The sequence below is a fragment of the Felis catus genome, chromosome E1, assembly GCF_018350175.1.
Source record: "Felis catus isolate Fca126 chromosome E1, F.catus_Fca126_mat1.0, whole genome shotgun sequence".
Taxonomy (NCBI): Eukaryota; Metazoa; Chordata; class Mammalia; order Carnivora; family Felidae; genus Felis; species Felis catus.
Genome location: NC_058381.1, coordinates 29,836,396 through 29,855,441, shown reverse-complemented (window position 1 = coordinate 29,855,441; position 19,046 = coordinate 29,836,396). Strand labels below are relative to the sequence as shown.

The 19,046-nt window shown below is 47.9% G+C and overlaps 1 protein-coding gene across 7 annotated transcripts in view; it reads right to left on the bottom strand.

Annotated features, from left to right (window-relative positions):
* Positions 1-8,956: 8,956 nt before the first annotated feature.
* The window catches only part of CE1H17orf67 (chromosome E1 C17orf67 homolog), a 35,801-nt gene continuing 25,711 nt past the window's right edge, over positions 8,957-19,046 (bottom strand). For 5 of the 7 annotated variants that reach the window (XM_045044165.1, XR_006589309.1, XR_002738275.2 and 2 more), the window contains 2 exons: positions 10,717-10,854; positions 8,957-9,125 (listed from right to left, as the gene is read on the bottom strand). In XM_045044165.1, coding sequence (XP_044900100.1) covers positions 10,738-10,854 — 117 coding nt within the window. In that variant the 3' untranslated portion in view covers positions 8,957-9,125; positions 10,717-10,737. The remainder of the gene's footprint in view (positions 9,126-10,716; positions 10,855-19,046) is intronic. The other 2 variants (XM_045044164.1, XM_003996653.6) reach the window with 1 other exon arrangement.

Below are 19,046 nucleotides of genomic sequence, written 5' to 3'. Positions count from 1 at the left end.
CCTTCCTGTCATTCCGGTGTCAGCTTAAGTGTCACCTCCTCCAAAAAGCCTGCCTTGTCCATCCGACCTAAAATAGCCTTCCAGTCACTCTCTATTGCATCACTGTTTTATTTTCTTCCCAGCACCCATTAATCTCTGGTAATTTTCTTGCTTAGTTACTATTGTTAGTCTCATCTCACACACAAAGTAAGGGCTATCAGGTACACAGCACAGACCCACCCTGTGCCTCGCAGGGTCCCCGGGGCTTTACACACAGTAGGGTCTTTAGTCTCCACAGTCGTCCTGTACTGCAGGTTCTGTTACAATCCTCATTTTACAGAAGAGGAAACTGAGGCAGGAGAGGTTCAGACACTTGGCCAAGAGTCTACCCTTGGTAAGCTTTGCTTCTAGCACATCAGAAACATCAGCCCTTCAACAACTGAGGTTTTCATTTGTTTGTTTGTTTATTTTAAATGTTATTTTATTTGTCAGAGAGACAGAGACAGAGCGTGAGCAGGGGAGGGGCAGAGAGAGAAGGAGACACAGAATCCGAAGCGGGCTCCAGGCTCTGAGCTGTCAGCACAGAGCCTGACACGGGGCTGAAACCCACGAACTGTGAGATCAGGACCTGAGCCATGGTCGGACGCTTAGCCAAATGAGCCACCCAAGCACCCCAACAACCCAGTTTTTAAATTTTTTTTTCAACGTTTTTTTAATTTATTTTTGGGACAGAGAGAGACAGAGCATGAACGGGCGAGGGGCAGAGAGAGAGGGAGACACAGAATCGGAAACAGGCTCCAGGCTCTGAGCCATCAGCCCAGAGCCCGACGCGGGGCTTGAACTCACAGACCGCGAGATCGTGACCTGGCTGAAGTCGGACGCTTAACCAACTGCGCCACCCAGGCGCTCCAACAACCCAGTTTTTAAATGGGCCAAAGACTTAGACAGTTCTCCAAGGAAGGTCTGCAAATGGCCAACAGGCACCTGAACAGATGCTCAACATCATTAGTCAGGAGGCAAATGCAAATCAAAACCATAATCAGATACCATTTCACACCCTCTCAGCTGGCTGTAATCCCAAAAAAATAAAAAAAGAAGAAGAAGAGGAAGGAAAATAACAAGTGTTGGCAAGGACGTGGAGACATTGGAACCTTGGCACACTGCTGGTGAGAATGTAAAATGGCACAGCCCCTGTGGAAAAGTTGGGTGGTTCCTCAAAAGTTCAAGATAGAATTACCATAGGACCCTGCAATTCTACTCCTAGGCATATACCCAAAAGAAGTGAAAACAGCTATTCAGACCTTGCGCACGAATGTTCCTGGTGGTACTATTGACAATAGCTGAAATATGGAAGCAACCCAAATGTTCGTCAACTGATGAATGTGTGAACAAAATGTAGTCTATCTATATGTACGATGAATAGGACTCAGCCATACAAAGGAGTGATACATGCTACAGCATGGATGACTCTTAAAAATATATGATACGTGAAAGAAGCCAGACACAAAAGCCATATACCGTATCATTCCACTTACGTGAAATGTCCAGAATTGGTAAATCCAGAGAGAGAACAGACTGTGGGTTGCCAGAGGCTGGAGAAAGAGACAAATAAAAAGTGACTGCTTCATGGGTACAGGGTCTCATGTGGGGATCATAAAATGTTCTGGAACTAGGGCGAGATGGCTGCACAATATTGTAAATGTACTAAATACTACTAAATTTTATGCTTTAAATTTATTAAAATGGTGGATTTGATGTTACATGAATTTTATAGCTTTTTTTAAGAGTCAGCCTTTCTCGGGATGCCTGGGTGGCTCAGTCAGTTGAGCATCTGACTTTGGCTCAGGTCATGATCTCACAGTTTGTGGGTTCGAGCCCTGCATCTGACTCTGTGCTGACAGCTCAGAGCCTGGAGCCTGCTTTGGATTCTGTGTCTCCCTCTCTCTCCGCCCCTACCCTGCTCACACTGTCTGTCTCTCTCTCTCTCTCTCTCAAAAATAAAAAAATAAACATTAAAAAAGTAATTCAAAAAGAATCAGCCTTTCTCTCTCTCTTTTTTTTTTAAGTTTATGTATTTATTGAGGGAGAGAGTGTAAGGGGGGTGGGGCAAAAAGAGAGGGAGGCAGAATCCCAAGCAGGCTCCACTCCAGCAGCACCAAGCCCAAGGCGGTGCTCAAACCCACGAACCATGAAATCATGACCTGAGCCAAAATCAAGTCAGATGCTTAACCAACTAAGCCATCCAGACGCCCCTCTGTCTTTTTCCTCTCTTGCGCCACAGGGCCTCAAACAGTGTGAGGTGCACAGTAGGCCCTCAGAACATACTTGTCAGAGGAATGAATAAAATGGATCAGAGCCCAGGCCTACCAGCTCTTGGTCTTGGGTTCTTTCCAAAACGGCAGGAAGCTCCAGAAAGCTCCAGGAGGCTCTAACTCAATGGTTCACAAACTCTTGGGTACATCAGCATCACCTGAAGGGCTCACTAAAACACAGATCACTGTGCCGCAGCCCCAAGTTTCTGATTCAGAAAGTCTAAGTGGGGCCTGAAAGTTTGCATGTCTGACAATTTCCTGCTGGCCCTTGGGGGCCACACTTTAGGAACAACTGCCCTGTGCTACCATTAAACTGCAAGAGAAGAACTTTGACACAACCAGGATAGAGGAAAGGCAGGGCCCACACTTAATTAGAAGAGAAAGAGAAAGATCTGAACCACCTGAAAACTGAGCCACACAAAAAAATGAGTAGTCCATTTTAATCAGTTGAAAAAGCTCTGAAGCAGAGACTTGTTTTCTTTTTTTTTTTTTAATTTTTTTTTCAACGTTTTTTTTTTTTTAATTTATTTTTGGGACAGAGAGAGACAGAGCATGAACGGGGGAGGGGCAGAGAGAGAGGGAGACACAGAATCGGAAACAGGCTCCAGGCTCCGAGCCATCAGCCCAGAGCCCGACGCGGGGCTCGAACTCACGGACCGCGAGATCGTGACCTGGCCGAAGTCGGACGCCCAACCGACTGCGCCACCCAGGCGCCCCGAGACTTGTTTTCTATCAGATGAGTTCACAAGTTTGAGGAGAATGTTAACTGTGCTGAGATTTACTGGCTACCTACTTGGGGCAGACATTCTCCCTCTCTCTTCAGAGGTGAGGTCACCCTGACTTTGTGGAAGCTCCTCAAACAAACCAGCTCCTTCCCCACCTCAGGACCTTTGCACTTGCTGCTGCCTCTGCCTGCAACAACACTCCCCATCTGCACCCTCACCTTTCCCTACTTCTCATCCCCACTCCATCTTTTCTTATCCAGGTAATCCCTTCACAATCATTGAAAGCACCCCCTCTAAGAACCCTTCCCTGACAAGTCATACTAGCTCAGGAACTTAAGGATAGTTTAACATTAGGGAAATTTATTATTACATTAATGCTATTACAAATAATATTGTCATTTCAATTAATGCAAAAGAACATTTGAAAAACTAAATACCTATTTATCATTTTTTTCAAACTAGGAAAAGAAGGGAACTACCCCAACCTGATAATAGCTTTCTACCAAAAAGGTACAGCAATCATATATATTCCCTTTAAAGAAAGAAATGAAAAAGAAAAAGAAAGAAAGAGAGAAGGAGTAAGAGAAAGAGAGAGAGAGAGAGGGAAGGAGGAAGGGAGGAAGCAAGGGAGAAGAAAGAAAGACAGGAATGAAGCAAGAAGACACATTATTATGACATCTACTCAACACTGTTCTTGGGGCACCTGGGTGGCTCAGTTGGTTAAGCATCCGACTTCAGCTTAGATCATGATCTCACAGTTCATGGGTTCGAGCCCCGCATCGGGCTCTGTGTTGACAGGTCAGAGCCTGGAGCCTGCTTTGGATTCTGTGTCTCCCTCTCTCTCTGCCCCTCCCCCACTCATGCTATGTCTCCCTCTCTCTCAAAAATAAAAAAGTTAAAAAAATTTTTTTCTAATTTACTCAACACTGTTTTAGAAGTCCTAGCTATAGCAATAAGACAGGAAAAACTAACAAGAAGTATAAGGATTGTACAAGAAAAAAACAGTACTGTATTGGACAATATTATTTTCTATATAGAGAATGCAATGAAATCTATAATATGTGAGAGACATTTATGTCATGTTTCTTCATGGTGGTAACTGCATTAGAATAACACCACTGTCCTCTCTTTTCTCTCTCATTCACCCCAAAAGAGTAATTTATCGGCTTTGGAAAAGGAACTCAATCTGCATAACTCAGTACCTTCCTCTCCACTGTCTTGGGGAATAAGCCTGCCCATAGGAAGCACTCATTCTCTGCTCCCCCATTGCAGGATTTTTACAAGGGCAGGGCCCATAGAAGATGCCTGTAGTTTTCCAGCTCTGTGACACGACACAATTAATTCTGGAATGGAGTATTAAAGAGCCTGTTGTAGTATATATCTAATCTATATTTTCCAAAGAAACTTATTGGTAATAAAGGGGATCATTTTTATTCTGACTTCCTACATCTGCTTCTCAGTTTGTTCTAAACTTAGAAGAGAAGCAAAAGTCATATATAGTAATTATCTCAAAACCCCAAACTATAAGAATTAGTAAGAGATATCATAGAGGTGGCTGGATATAACCAATATATAAAAAATCAATTTTATTCCTATACACATCAGAAGAACCAACGAGAAAATGTAATTTTAAGAAAATTCTAGGGGTGCCTGGGTGGCTCAGTCAGTTAAGTGCCTCTTGATTTTGGCTCAGGTCCTGATCTTGTGGTTCATGAGGTCGAGCCCCGAGTCTGGCTCTGCGCTGACAGTGTGGAGCCTACTTGGGATTCTCACTCTCCCCGAGCCCCTCTCCTTCTCACAAGTACGAGTGCACACACATGCTCTCTTTCCCTCCCTCCCTCTCTCAAAATAAATAAATACTTAAAAAAAAGAAAATTCTGTTTATAATTTTGGGTAGTATTGACATTTTAACAATATTTGTTCTTCCTATCCAGGAGCATGGAATCTTTTTCCTTTGTGTGTGTGTGTGTGTGTGTGTGTGTGTGTGTGTGTGTCTTCTTCAATTTCTTTCATAAGCTTTCTATAGTTTTCAGTGTACAGATTTTTCTAACCTCTTTGGTTAGATTATTCCTAGGTATTTTATGGTTTTTGGTGCAACTGTAAATGGGATTGATTCCTTGATTTCTCTTTCTGTCGCTTCATTGTTGGTGTATAGGAATGCAACCGATTTCTGTGCATTGATTTTATATCCTGCAACTTTGCTGAATTCGTGAATCAATTCTAGCAGTTTTTGGTGGGATCTTTTGGGTTTTCCATATAGAGCATCATGTCATCTGCGAAGACTGAAAATTTGACCTCCTCCTGACCTATTTGGATGCCTCTTATTTCTTTGTGTTATCTGATTGCAGAGGCTAAGACTTCCAATACTATGCTGAGTAACAGTGGTGAGAACGGACATCGCTGTCTTGTTCCTGACCTTAGGGGGAAAGCTCTCAGTTTTTCCCCATTGAGGATGATATTAGCATTGGGTCGCTCGTATATGGCTTTTATGATCTCGAGGTATGCTCCTTCTATCCCTACTTTCTTGAGGGTTTTTATCAAGAGAGGATGCTGTATTTTGCCAAATGCTTTCTCTGCATCTATTGAGAGGATCATATGGTTCTTGTCCTTTCTTTTATTGATGTGATGAATCACGTTAATTGTTTTGCGGATATTGAACCAGCCCTGCATCCCAGGTATAAACCCTGCTTGGTCGTGGTGAATAATTTTTTTTAATGTATTGTTGGATCCGGTTGGCTAATATCTTGTTGAGGATTTGTGCATCCATGTTCATCAGGGAAATTGGCCTATAGTTCTCCTTTTTAGTGAGGTCTCTGGTTTTGGAATCAAGGTAATGCTGGCTTCATAGAAAGAGTTTGGAAGTTTTCCTTCCATTTCTATTTTTTGGAACAGTTTCAAGAGGATAGGTGTTAACTCTTCCTTAAATGTTTGGTAGAATTCGTCTGGAAAGCCATCTGGCCCTAGACTCTTGGTTTTTTTTTGTTTTTTTTTTTTTTTGGCATATTTTTGATTACTGCTTCAATTTCCTTAATGGTTATGGGTCTGGTTATAATTTTGAAAGTCCTGCAAGGTACCTATACACAATGCGGACCAAAGACGTGCACAGTCTTTGCCAAGAAAATTATAAAATTTTAATAATGGAAATTTTAAAATAGCCTAAATAAGTGAAGAGATAGACCATGCTCACAGGTAAGAAGATTTAATAATGTAAAGAGAGCAAGTCTTTCTCTTTTTTTTTAATGTTTATTTATTTTTGACAGGGAGAGAGACAGAGCGTGAGCGGGGGAGGGGCAGAGAGAGAGGGAGGGAGACACAGAATCTGAAACAGGCTCCAGGCTCTGAGCTGTCAGCACAGAGCCCAGAGAGCAAGTCTTTCTAAGTGGGGAGGCATCCCTTCTCTATTCTGGATGCCACAAACACTCTCTACCTTTTCCCTAAGTAAAAAGGTAAATAAAGGGAGAGAGACTTTATCTTGGTTAATGAAGTAATGCCCAAAAATCTTTTTAAGGAATAATAGCTACTTTTATGGGGTGCTTACTCAATAAAGGAATTATCACAATAAGGTTTTGAACTAGGTACTATTATTATTATTATTATTCCCATTTTACAGATAAGAACACTGAAGCCCAGAGAGGTCCATCAAGTTGCCCGAGGGCACACAGCCAGTCAGTGGTGGAGCCTGGGGCAGAATGCAGGCAGTCTGGCTCCAAGCCTGGATCCTGAACCACTGATCTCAGCCGCTGTCAAGATAGTCCTGTCGTGCTGTTGCTCTCACTCGCTGAGGAGCTGTTGTGAGCAGAGGGGAGGAGAAGGGGCAGCGAGATCACTGTGAACTGCAGAGCTCTAGACCCTTTGTCTCTGGGCCTCAGGGGTGCATGTCCTGGGTAAGCACATCCATCGTGTGTGTCAAGGGGAAGAGGTTAAAACCTGGGCTGTACATGACAAATGAAGAATCTCCTGTGGTCATAAGGGGAGCTTTTCTCCTGAGAAATGAACCATGCCCAGGGTTCCTAGAAGCTCAAGGAGGTCCCTCCTCTGCTCAGATCGAAGACCCTGGTTCCCTCTGGGTCCCCTGTATGTTTAATTCTGTTCCAGTCCTTCTCTGTTTTCTGACCTGTTAGTCTCAGCCCCTTGCATCTGTCCCACACACACGTTCTCAGCTCCTACTTCTTAAAAAGCACCCTGAGAGGCAGGTGGCATGGTTCCCTAGCGGCAGCTTCTGTCCGTGGCTGTTCTGCGTGCCCCAGGGCAAGTCCCTGTGTCCAGTGTCAGAGTCCACGAAATGGGTCTGGCACCCAACTGATGCCCCACCTCGCGGGTGAGGGGTGCAATGTTGTCCCGGTAAAGAAGCATCCTGAGCCCTCAGGGAGCTCAGCTGAGAAAACCACTTAATCCAAGGCAGAAGGATTGCAGGTTTAGGGCACAGATGCAGAGCATTTGGGGGCCCAGAGCAGCGAGGGGCTTCCTAGCTTCAAATCCCAGCTGCTGTTCTCCCTACCAGTCGTGTGAACTTGGACAAACTCTAGGAGGCAGAGTGAGGCCCACCCACCTACCCCCAAGGCATTCACATCCTAATCCCTGGACCCTGTAAATGTGCTACCTCGAGGGACAGAGAGGAGGTAAGGTCACAGATGGAATTAACGTTGCTAATCGGCTGACCCGAAGATAGAGAGACTGTCCTGGCTTATCTGAATGGGCTCAGTGTCATCACAAAGGTCCTTAACAGTGGGAAAGAGAGGCAGAAGAGACAGAATGATGTGGTGTGAGAAAGCCACAGCCTGTCACTGCTGGCTTTGAAGATGGAGGAGGAGGACAGGAGATGAGAACTGTAGGCAGCCTCTAGAAGCTGGGGGAGGTGAGGAAGCAGATTCACCCTTAGAGCCTGCAGAGAACAACGCAGCCCTGCGTAAGGCGATAAAGCCACGTTATTCTAAGCCACTAAGTTTCTGGTACTTTGTTACAGCCAAGACTGAAAATGAATACACCATCTAAATGCTGTAAACCTGTTTTCTCATCTCTAAAGTGGGAATAATAACCACATTTGCCGTGTAGAGTAGGTGTGATGATTCAACAAGGTCGTGTATGGAAAAACCCTTGTGCAGAGCTAGGCCCTGAGACCCTCTGGAACTTCTCCCTAGACAAGCCCGCCCAGGCTCCCTCGGGAACAGAGGCAGGCCCTCCCCTAGTAGCCCAGGGTACATGGGCATCTCTCCTTACCTCTTTTTGAGGATGCCAGATTCTCCCTGGGACCGTTCGGTCCATTTTCCCGTGCCCTCCCCAGTTCTGATTTTGTTGCTCTTTGACAGAGCAATCTCTGACTCTGGGAGTTGTGGGCACGTGAGGGATTTAGGAGCCGCCACCCCCTTTCCACCCCCAAAATGTATCCTTGGCTAGAAGACCAGCCGGTGCACCTGCTATGCCGCGATGGCTCTACTTCCAGAGCAGGCCTTGGGTAAAGGGCCATCTTTACCAAAAGGGATGGCCCTCGTGAAAAGCTGCTGGGTGCTTGGATTTTCATCCACGTATTCACAGAACCGTAAGCTTTCGATGCTGGATTCACAAAGATACACAGGGTGGGGGGAGGGCATCTCAGCTTTTCTTCTTGGAGAGAAGAGGGGAGACACGCAGACAGCAGGTTTAACACCAAAGTTTATTAAAGTAGACAGGGCGGTGGGGGGGAGGGGGGCGGGACAGTAGATGACCAAGCAGTGCCTGTCCCCCCCACCGACCCCCTGGTGAGCTTCACTCCTCAGTGCAAGACTTCCTCAGTGCAAGTCGTCAGGGTGGGCAGCTTGCCCCAACTGCCCGCTCATCAGCCCCAGGGAAGCTCCCCCTTCTGCCCACCCAATCAAACCTGTAGGAAGACCATGGTGGGGGCGGGGGGAGGGGGGACGCCCGTTATACGTTAAGCTATTGGCTTTAGTGACTGACACAGGTTAGTAAAATGAAGCAGCGTGAATATATTTGCCATCAATCCCCAAAGCAACCTCTGCTGTGGCCACAGCTCACAAGGTCTGAACCCATCCATTTCCGCAACTGAAAAACAAACGAAAGAAGGAGCCTCGTCCTGTTTCGACAGTAGCCAGGTGGGTGCTTGTGAAAATGCTTGCTGGAAAAGAAGGAGAGAATAAACTGTGTGAGGATCCTGTGGATAAAAAGGAGAGGGGAGGAAGAGGAGGAGGAGAGGGAAACAGCCGGCAAGCTGTCGTTTCGGAGCACTTCCCCCGTGTGTGCCAGGCCGCCACCGTTTGCCACGCGCTGACTTTTTTTAATGCTCAGAACAACCACGTGAGGGAGGAGCCCTTATTACCCTCGTTTTGCAGATGAGGAGACAGAGAGAAATTGGACACTTTTTCCCGGGATCAGATTTCATGATCGGAGCGCTCCCTGACTCCGCATTCCAAGTTGGTGCGCCCCGCCCCTCCGGCCGCCGCTTGCTTCCTTGTTTCCCTGTAAGCGCGAGCTGCCTGCCATGAGGCCTCGCTGCAATCTGGGTTTTGCGGGAGCCGGAGGTCCACACCCGGGGCGGGCTCAGCAGCAGGGCCCATCCCACCCAGGGGCAGAGGAGGGAGCTGCCGCGGGGCACGCTCGCCCACAAACCACTCTTCCCACAACAGTAACAGGTGCCTCCCTTTCTGGAGGGATGTCAGTCCAGCTCCTACCCCTCAAGCAGATGTTCCCCTCACTGTTTGCTGACTGTCCCTCGGAGGGACTCCAGGGGAGTCCACAGGGAGGGTGCGGGGTGTGGTGTCGCCAGAAGACTGACATCCCAACCACTGCCCAGCATGAGTTAGGGCGTCATCCTGCCCAGTTAGCTCCTCCATTACATGGGGTTAAACCGTAAGCCCTCAAACGGCACAGAGGTGCGAAGAGGACCAAAGAGGAGAGTTTATGTGAGAGCACTCTGCAAATTACAAAGAGCGATACTCTAGAGGGAGTGTTCCTCGGTCGGCTCGCAGTAGCACCAAATCAACAACAATGAAGACAGAAGATTTCTCCCAACCACCGATGATAAACCACCCAGTTATATCCTGTCCTGCTCTGTCCGTAAAAATTACAGAGGAGCAACTACAGCCGCTAGGCTCACCCTCTGAAGGGATTTGCTACTTTATCTAATAGGATCTGGGAAGGAGGAGAGAGACCGGGAGGAAAGAAGCAAGCCGCCTCGCGAGGGAGCAGAGGTGCCCGGCGGACTGTGCAGGTGCTGACAGTCCAGTTCAGGGCCCTAAAAGAGCAAACCCAGGGCAAGGGGGAGGCGGAACGGATGGGCCGGGCAGACCCCCAGGCCGGAAGGCTAGGGGAAGGAAGGAAAGAAGTTGCTGGTCCTGGTGACGGTGGTGATGGTCGTAATGGATGTCACTGGTCAGGCCCAGGGTTGTTGACCCCACCTGCAAAGACCCGAGTCTCCACAAGCCATACTTCTCCAGATTTGCATCCCAGTGTGACCTTTCTGGACAGCAAACAGGGTCACAGCCCTTCCCTGTTTGGGATCTCTTGGTGAGTCAGTAGGGGTCAGGCTCCCCGTTGTGTGCCCAGAGCCCCTCTCCACCTGGCTGCCGCCTCTCACCCCTGCCTGGCTCCTGCCACTTCCCCAGCCCACACCCGGCTAACCAGACGGCTCTTGAAATCCTCTGAGCCATGCGTGTGCCATCCCCCGCCGTCCCCCTAAACCAGAAGGCCTGGTGGAGGGAGGAACGTACCAGAGGCTGGTCCCGAGCCCCTCACACGGGATGGACCACGTTCCTGTCACAGTGGGGCTTGCAGTGAGGGTTCAGCCAGTGCTCCAAGAACTGCTCCTCGGCCCGGTGCTCTAGGCGGAGCAGATGATGCATGTACTCCTGTCAAAACAAACCCACACGGCAGAGCGGCTTTTCAGCGACAGCTGAGCTCGTGCAGCACGGCACAGCCGTGCTCCCGAGACAGGGCGACCAGGCTAAGGGAGGCTGGGAGGCCAGACCAGCGGGGAAGCCGCCATGCCTACGCCTCTCCGCAGGGAAAAGCAGCCAGACGGGCCCAGCTGATGGGCAAAATAAAGAGATCTGACAACCTAAGGGCTGAAAGGGTGTGTGTCTATGGGAATTCACACACGCTAATGGGGTGTAGCATGGAAATACCGCTCTGAAAAACAATTCGTGGCCTGCAATCCGGAAATCCCACTCCTCAATGATGCCCCTACGCAGTGGTCCTCAAACGCTGGCAGGCATCAGAAGCACCTAGGGGTCTTGTCAAAACACAGACTGCTGGGTGCTACCCCCGGAGTTTCTGATTCAGCGAGTCTGGGCTTGGGCTCCAGAACTTATTACATTTTGGGCAAGTTTCCAGCCAATGCCGGTACTGCTGGTCACTCTGAGAACAAGAGAAACGTGTATCAGGAGTCGTGTAAGAATGTTCACAGAAGCAATAAACTTGTAGTGGCAAAACACTAGCACTGTGCCAAACAGCCACGGACAGGAGGGTGGATACATAAACTGTGGTAGGGTCACCCCATGGAATATTATACAGCAGTGAACATGAATTAACTACAGCTACATCTGACATAGTGAGTCTTAGAAATAGCGTTGAGGGGCACCTGGGGTTAAGTGTCTGACTCTTGGCTTCAGCTCAGGTTATGATCTCACAGTTTCGTGAGTTTGAGGCCCACATCAGGCTCTGCACGGAGCCTGCTTGGGATTCTCTGTCTCGCCTCTCTCTGACCCTGTCCCGCTCACGCTGTCTTCTGTCTCTCTCGAAATAAATAAACTTTAAAAAAAAAATAGCATGTTGAGTGAAAGAACAAATCCAAGAAGAACAACATTCACAGCGTAACATCATGCTTTAAAGTCTCAAAACATGCATCGCTAAATAAAATATTATTTATGGCTGCGTGCATTTGTGATTTAAAAAGGTCATCTTTTTTAAAAGGCAAGGGGGAAAAATAAATAAATAAAAGGCAAGGAATAACTATAAGAAAGCTGAAGTCGCTATACTATTATCAAGCAAAAGAGACTTTACAACCAAAAAAGGGGTCCTCAAAATGTTAAGCATAGTTTAACCTCAAAATGTCAAACACAGAGCGACCATGTGACCTGGTGATTGCACTCCTAGGTACATGCCCAACAGAAATACTAACTGTGCACACAGTGTTCAGAGCGGCATCACTCATCATAGCCACAAAGTGGAAACAGCCCAAATATCCATCAACTGATGAACGGATAAACGAAATGTGGTACCTCCATACGATGGAATATCATTTGGCCATAAAAAGGAATAAGGTACTGACACGTGCCTTGACAGGGATGGACCTTGGAAACACGACGCTAAGCGAAAGAAGCCGGTCACGAAGAACCACGTACTGTGTGATCCCATTTCCATGAAATGCAGCCAGCCCTGCACGTGGACGTGTTCACAGCGGAGAGCAGCTCACCGTCTGGCGTGTCCATCGCTGGAACCATCTACTCAGGAACGCAAGCCAGAATGCGGACCCTCCTCGTCTCCCTCACCCCTAAACTCGTGTGACGCTGGGCATGAGGACTTCGAGTCAACTCCTGATGGTCCCAGATGCTCCCCCTTCATTGCCGCCATGTCTGTGGGTCGGGTCCTCAGTGCCACCCACCCAGGCTATGACAGCCTCCTCACCCCTCCACTCCTCACCCTGCCCCCCCTCCCTCCACCCCACGTCTCACCTGCCCCCACCATCTCTGCTCCAGCCTGACAGTGACTGGTCCAAAGTGCTGCCCAAAGGGGCCACGGCTGTCCTCAGGCCTTCACCGGCACCACCCACCGGGAAGGAGGAGCAGGTGAGCTGGGCTGCAGCTCAGAATAGCATCACTGTAGCCGGCAGGTGAGGGCAGCTCCCTGTACATACATTTTGGTATGTGTCGATATCATAAAAATCCCAAATCCTGAACACCCTCCTATGGTGTCGATAGAGCTTTAAGAGATGATCCAGTTTAGAACTTTAAGTTTTTCAGTCCATTTCCCCATGCTTCACGACAGAGAGAGGCCCTGTCTCCTGCCCGGCTCCACGGCCGTCACCACAGCCGTGTTGATCTCTGAGCTTCTCTAGAATCACTTTCTCCCTCACACGGTTCACCTCAAGGGACTTTGCCGAAGGGGCCATGTGGACAGGGTTAAGGGAACCACCAAAGAACCTTCCAGCACCCAAGGACTAGCAATAGAGGGAAGCCATGGACGTGCCTAGACCTGCGGGGTCGTGGAGGGGCGCAGCCTCTGCAGGGCAGGGAGGGAGCGGGGAACAAATGCCCCATCTTCTCTCTCCTCTTGCCCCCCATCTCCTGCCTCGCCCAAGCAGAAGTCAGCCTGCCAGGGAAGCTGGCAGTGCGGTCCACGGGGGCCAGCCACCTGAGCTGGGCAGAGCAGGTGCAGGCTGGATGGGGGACGGGGTGGAGGAAGCCACCAGCCATGCCAGGATGATGGGCACAAGGGGCGCGCTGTTGCCACAAGAAGGGAGCAGAGAACACAAATAACAGATGCTTCTGAGGTCTGGGGCAGAGAAGCTGAGCACCGGGACCCGGCCTCGGGAGGACCACTGTTTGCTCTGCGTGCAGTGGCCCTCTCCCCGCCCTCCTCCCTGTTTGCTCAAGCTCGGTCTTCATACACCTGAGGGTCACGTCCAGGGTCAGGGTGGTCTTCTCTTCCCAACACAGCTCGGTCCTCAACAGAACCAGCTCAGGCTGTGGGCTATCCCACATTGTTTCTCGTCGTATTACCTCGTGTAATTGATACACAAAACAGAAAAAATGATAAATCAGCAGGTTGCTTCTTAAGAGGGAAAGTGTTACTTCTCCTCCCTCGGTGACAAAAGTCTCTTCCTTCCCCGCATACCTCGTCTCTCCACCTCCTGGTGCGAACAGAGAAGTGGTGCTGAACACCACCCAGACTACCCAGAAAAAGTGATTTCAAAAAAAAAAAAAATCTACCCATGTTGCTTCCTTGCTTAAAATACTTGAATGGCTCCCACGGGGCTCAGGAGAAAATTCTAATCACTTAATGTGGTTTGTGGGGCTCCCTGTGATCTGGCCTTGACTATCTTCTGACCTCCCCTCACCATCAACCCCCTGCCCCCCGAGCTTTCCCTGGATGGGCCACACTGGCCCTGCTCTCTCACCCTATGCTATTCTCTCTGCCTAGAACACCCACATGCCTTCTCTTTCTCCATCACACTTCTACCCGACTTCGCAGGCCTCAGCTTAGATGTTACTTCCTCCAGGAAGCCTTCTCAGGTTCCCTGTGACCCCAGCGCTCCCTGAATGTCCCCCAGAACAGCCCTGGTCACTCTGGTGGGCAGTGACCTCTGTCCCTGAGAGTAAGGACTTAATTGGCCCACATCACATTTTTTAGTGGAGGTGCCATGTGGGCGGGCTCACATGTGAACACACGAACTTGATGTTTTCTCCTCAAAAGAGAGTAGGTGGAGATTGGGAATGACTTTTAACTTGGAGGATGTATGCCGTTGACATTGCTCTGAATGAAGCCGGGTGCTGTAATGATGGGATGTGAACCATCACAACGTATGAAACAGATCCACATAAACAATTTATAACCCAAAAGCAGGCAAATAATCAGAGAAGTGGCATCTCACCCCGGGAGGGAGTAGTCATATTCAGTAATATCTGTACAAGATTAAACTATTTTGGTATGTATCGATATCATAAAAATCCCAAATCCTGAACACCCTCCTATGGTGTCGATAAAGCTTTAAGAGATGATCCAGTTTAGAACTTTAAGTTTTTCAGTCTCTATGAAATCCTCTAGGAAGTCTGCATCCCGTATTAAACATAGCTCTAAAATTTTTTTTAAGTTTTTAAACATTTATTCATTTTTGAAGGAGAGAGAGGCAGAGCATGAGCAGGGGAGGGGCAGAGAGAGAGGGAGACACAGGATCCAAAGCCGGCTCCAGGCTCTGAGCTGTCAGTGCAGAGCCCGACGTGGGGCTCGAACTCACGGACCGTGAGATCATGACCTGAGCTGAAGTCGGATGTTTAACCGACTACGTCAGCCAGGTGCCCCTAAAAAAAAATAATAATGACTGTGCAAAGGCATGAATTATAAAGTGCCTAATTTTCCTGAATTTTCTTTCCCACAGGAACCATGCAGCTTGAATTTGTTTTATCAAGTTCTCATCTGACTCGTCCCAGGCAGGGGGTCTGTGGGGCGGCCAGAGAGGGGGCGGATGGTGAGAGGCTCCAGCAGGACCCCACTGTGTGTACGGTGAATCCCCAGCAGCAGGACCCGTCTGTGAGTTGGGGCTGAATCCTGTGTTTGGGGCAGTTTGGGGCGTGTGCTCCAAAGATTGCCTGGAATAAATGAGGACACAGCCCAAGGTCCTTTCCAGCCCTGACATGCTGTCATTCTTTGATTTTATTATATGCTCATGTTTTCTGTTTATTGCTTTAAGAACTAACCCTACTCAAGAATATTTTCTTTAGCTAGCTTAAAGAGAAAAAAATATTTTATTCAGTAAACAAGTATGTGGCCAAATGCAATGCCGAGGAGACAATCATCGTGTATCTTTATAATTTGCCTGTCTGGGGAGTCTTTGGGCGGAAGAAGAAGAATTGGGGGGAAAGGAAGGCAATGTGGGGTCTTGTAAATAAAGAACAGAGTCTTCCCGGCACACAGTGATCCTTACTCTACCGATCAGTGTGAGCAGCTCACCGAAGAAAGCCCATGTTGCCATCTCCTTGCCTGTGAGCCAGACGGTGTGGGAGAGAGGCAAAGAGGTCCAGGTGTGAGCCTGGGTGGGGGTCTGCTCAAATCCACACCCTGCCGATATCACTTGACCTCTCCGGTCAAGTGATGTGTCCATCTGCAAGACGGGGATGCTGCTAGCACTTACTTCCCTGGGTTGCCAGGATTCAATGAGATGATACAAGTTCTGTACCACATACGTAGTCTCCATCTGCCCGTCTAAATCCATTCCTCCCCTCCTTCACCTGGGCCTGTGCAGTAAGAGGCTGGCCTAAAAGTGCAACCAGACTCCCTTACCTGGGGCTTCCCGGTGGGTTTGGCATAGAGATGCCAGCAGGGGATTAGAGGTAGGGGTGAGAGAGGCCACGGTGTGTCCTCCCATGGTGCCTCTGGAGGAGTTTCAGCGGGCCGGCTGGCTGCATTGTCTCCTGAAGGCCACTGCTCCTAGGGGGCTGCCCTCTCCTGTTCTGGGAACCTGCCTTTCCCCCCTCAAGCCCAGGGGCTGTTAGCCCCGGATCCTTTATCATCATCTCTGGCTGGGTGACCTGAATGCTGCCATGCCTTTGCAAAAAGTCTCTTCATCAAGCTCTGCCCGATTCCTTGTGGATACTCTTAAATAAGAAAGATCTGAGCCTGACTTGAGGCTGTGGGGGGAGCCTCTCTCCCAGGAACTGGTCCACAGGAGCCTGTCAATATGTGCTGGTTGAGTGAAAGACGAAAGTAGCTGTGGTCTGTGCTCCCCTCGGGGGTCCACGAGGTCAGAACTCTCTTTAGAATAATCCCAAGACATTACTTGCCTTTTCATTGTGTGCACTGGTGGGTAAAACAGGTGCCTTAACCAGAGTCAGGGCAGTGACAACCACTATCACTGTCCTCGTATCTTTCACCATCACACACTCACAGTTAAAATCCATGAATAAATACAGAATGTTCTTCAAATGCCAGTTTCCCTGAAGAACACCTCCCACCCCGTGAAGCGGAAGAAAGCGACCCAACGGGAAGCATGAAGACAGCACTTCTATCTCATGACCAAGTACAACAGCGTCCTCAAAGAATAGCCCTTGTGAGGGGCGCCTGGGTGGCCTAGTCGGTTGAGCATCAGACTTCAGCTCAGGTCACGATCTCACGGTTCGGGAGTTCAAGCCCTGTATCGGGCTCGCTGCTGTCGGCACGGAACCTGCTTTGGATCCTCTGTCCCCCTCGCGCTCTGCCCCTCCTCCACTCGTGCTCGCTCTCTCAAAAATAAACATAAAAATAAATAAATAAAAAGAAGAACCCTTGAGTGATTGCTGATGTCAAGGACACAACTCGCTGTGTTTGGCAGGCATCTCCTTGAAAATGAACGAAGTGAGCCTGTCACTTCAAGGAAAACAACTGCCAGTATTAGTTACTAAAGCGATAAGCTTCAAGCTTTCGAGGAGAAATGAGAATTTTGAAAAACCTGACAGCTTCCATACTTACCGACTTTTCTGATGAGATCGCTCAGGCACCGCTGGTATAGAGCATTTGTACACTTCTTACCGTTATATGCTCATTTGCCTCCTTGCCCACTTAATCCCTGTCCTAATCAGCCAAACCTCCAACTGGCTTTTTGATGGCAGGGACCAAGGGCTGCCTAGTACATGGCTCGGCGCTTGGCACATAGTAGGACCTGAATAAAAAACCATTGGAGAAACGTACAAACAAATAAATGAAATGACTGCTCTTTTTCCATAACCTTTCGAAATCCTCCTTGGAAGTTTCCTAGACATCTGTGTTGATCCACTCATTAGAAAGGCCCGGGCCAAACGTACATAAAAAGCATCAGAGGGTAATCTATATTTCACACTCCTAAATAGCAGCTGAAATCATCGTTGAAGAAAAACAACCAAAACAGACACACACATAGAGAAAGAAATGAGTGCTGGTTTCCATGACATTTCCCTATTTATTTAAAATGTTAGGAAAATGGATATGCCACAAAGGCCGAAAAGCAATCATTAGTCAAAGATGAAAAGCCAAGCTGCAAATCTGCTGAAAACCACAAATTCAACAATTGCATTGGCAGAGTTGGTAATGACCCGGCATTAATGATAAACTCAAATGTTCCTGGATCGAGAAAGAAGGGATAGATGGAAAATAAGTTTTAATTTTTTTAGATTCCTTTCTTTTAAGGGGAAAAAAAATTAAAAGCAACACAGAAACTAATATCTGCATTCCACGTCCAATGCCAACTGTTACGATTTAAGCAAATAATTTTTCAGTAATTAGAGCGGAAATTGGAAGTGATCCTTTATTATGGCACTGGAGATGTGATAATGAAATTAAATACCCACTGGGCCCTGATCTAAGCTGAGAAACATAAAGTGGACAGTTAATCTATCAAGGCAGGAACTTGTTCCAAGAAGGAAAAATCGTTCCTCTGACATTTGCATGAAATTAAGAGCCCATCACCATTGGATGAATTATCTTGCTCACGAGTAGGAGCAAGGTAAGCACATAGGCAGAAAGGTAGCCCAGAACTTAACTACCTAGGGACACCAGAAGGTTTAGGCCTAACACAAGGCAGATTGGCGATGTGTGCAATTTACATCACAGTCACTTCAACCTGGCCTTTGAGATCATGGGGGACAAAAGAGTAGTACTTACTACATATATTTATCAAGGGGCTAAACACGAAAGCATATTTTTAAAAGACTTACTTACAATAAAGCTAATATGATTTATACTTGACCAACAAGAACATTCCTTAAAGGAACACAGGCCAAAATGGAAAGTATATTCCCAGGGCACATGAGCACTTACCAATGCACTCACAAAAGACATCATTTTAGCTCAGATGTCATCTTTCTAAAGAATTTCCATGGCTTACCCCAGCAGTTGGCAGATAATTTCTTCCCTAAATTTTGGGATGATTAGGAGAAATGTAATGGATTTAAGTGAGGCCATAGAAAAGATTTCTTTGAAATAACCTCCCGGTTATAGGGTAGAGTTATGGCCTACCTACAAAATTTCTACCTGAAGAGAAAGAAGGAAGGAAGGAAGGAAGGGAAGGAGGGAGGGAGACAAGGGAGGGATGGGGGTAGGAAAGGAAGGAAGGAAGGAAGGAAGGAAGGAAGGAAGGAAGGAAGGAAGGAAGGAGGAAAAAAGGAGGGAGGGAGGGAGGGAGGGAGGGAGGAAGGAAGGAAAAGAAAGAAAGAAAGAAAGAAAGAAAGAAAGAAAGAAAGAAAGAAAGAGGAATGGGAATAAGTATAATAAGCATCTAGCAAATGTCAAATACTGTCCTTGGTGCTGGGGACCTAGATGTGCAACAAAGAGTCCATCTGCTCAAGCAGTATAGAACAGTCTAGTAGGAGATACA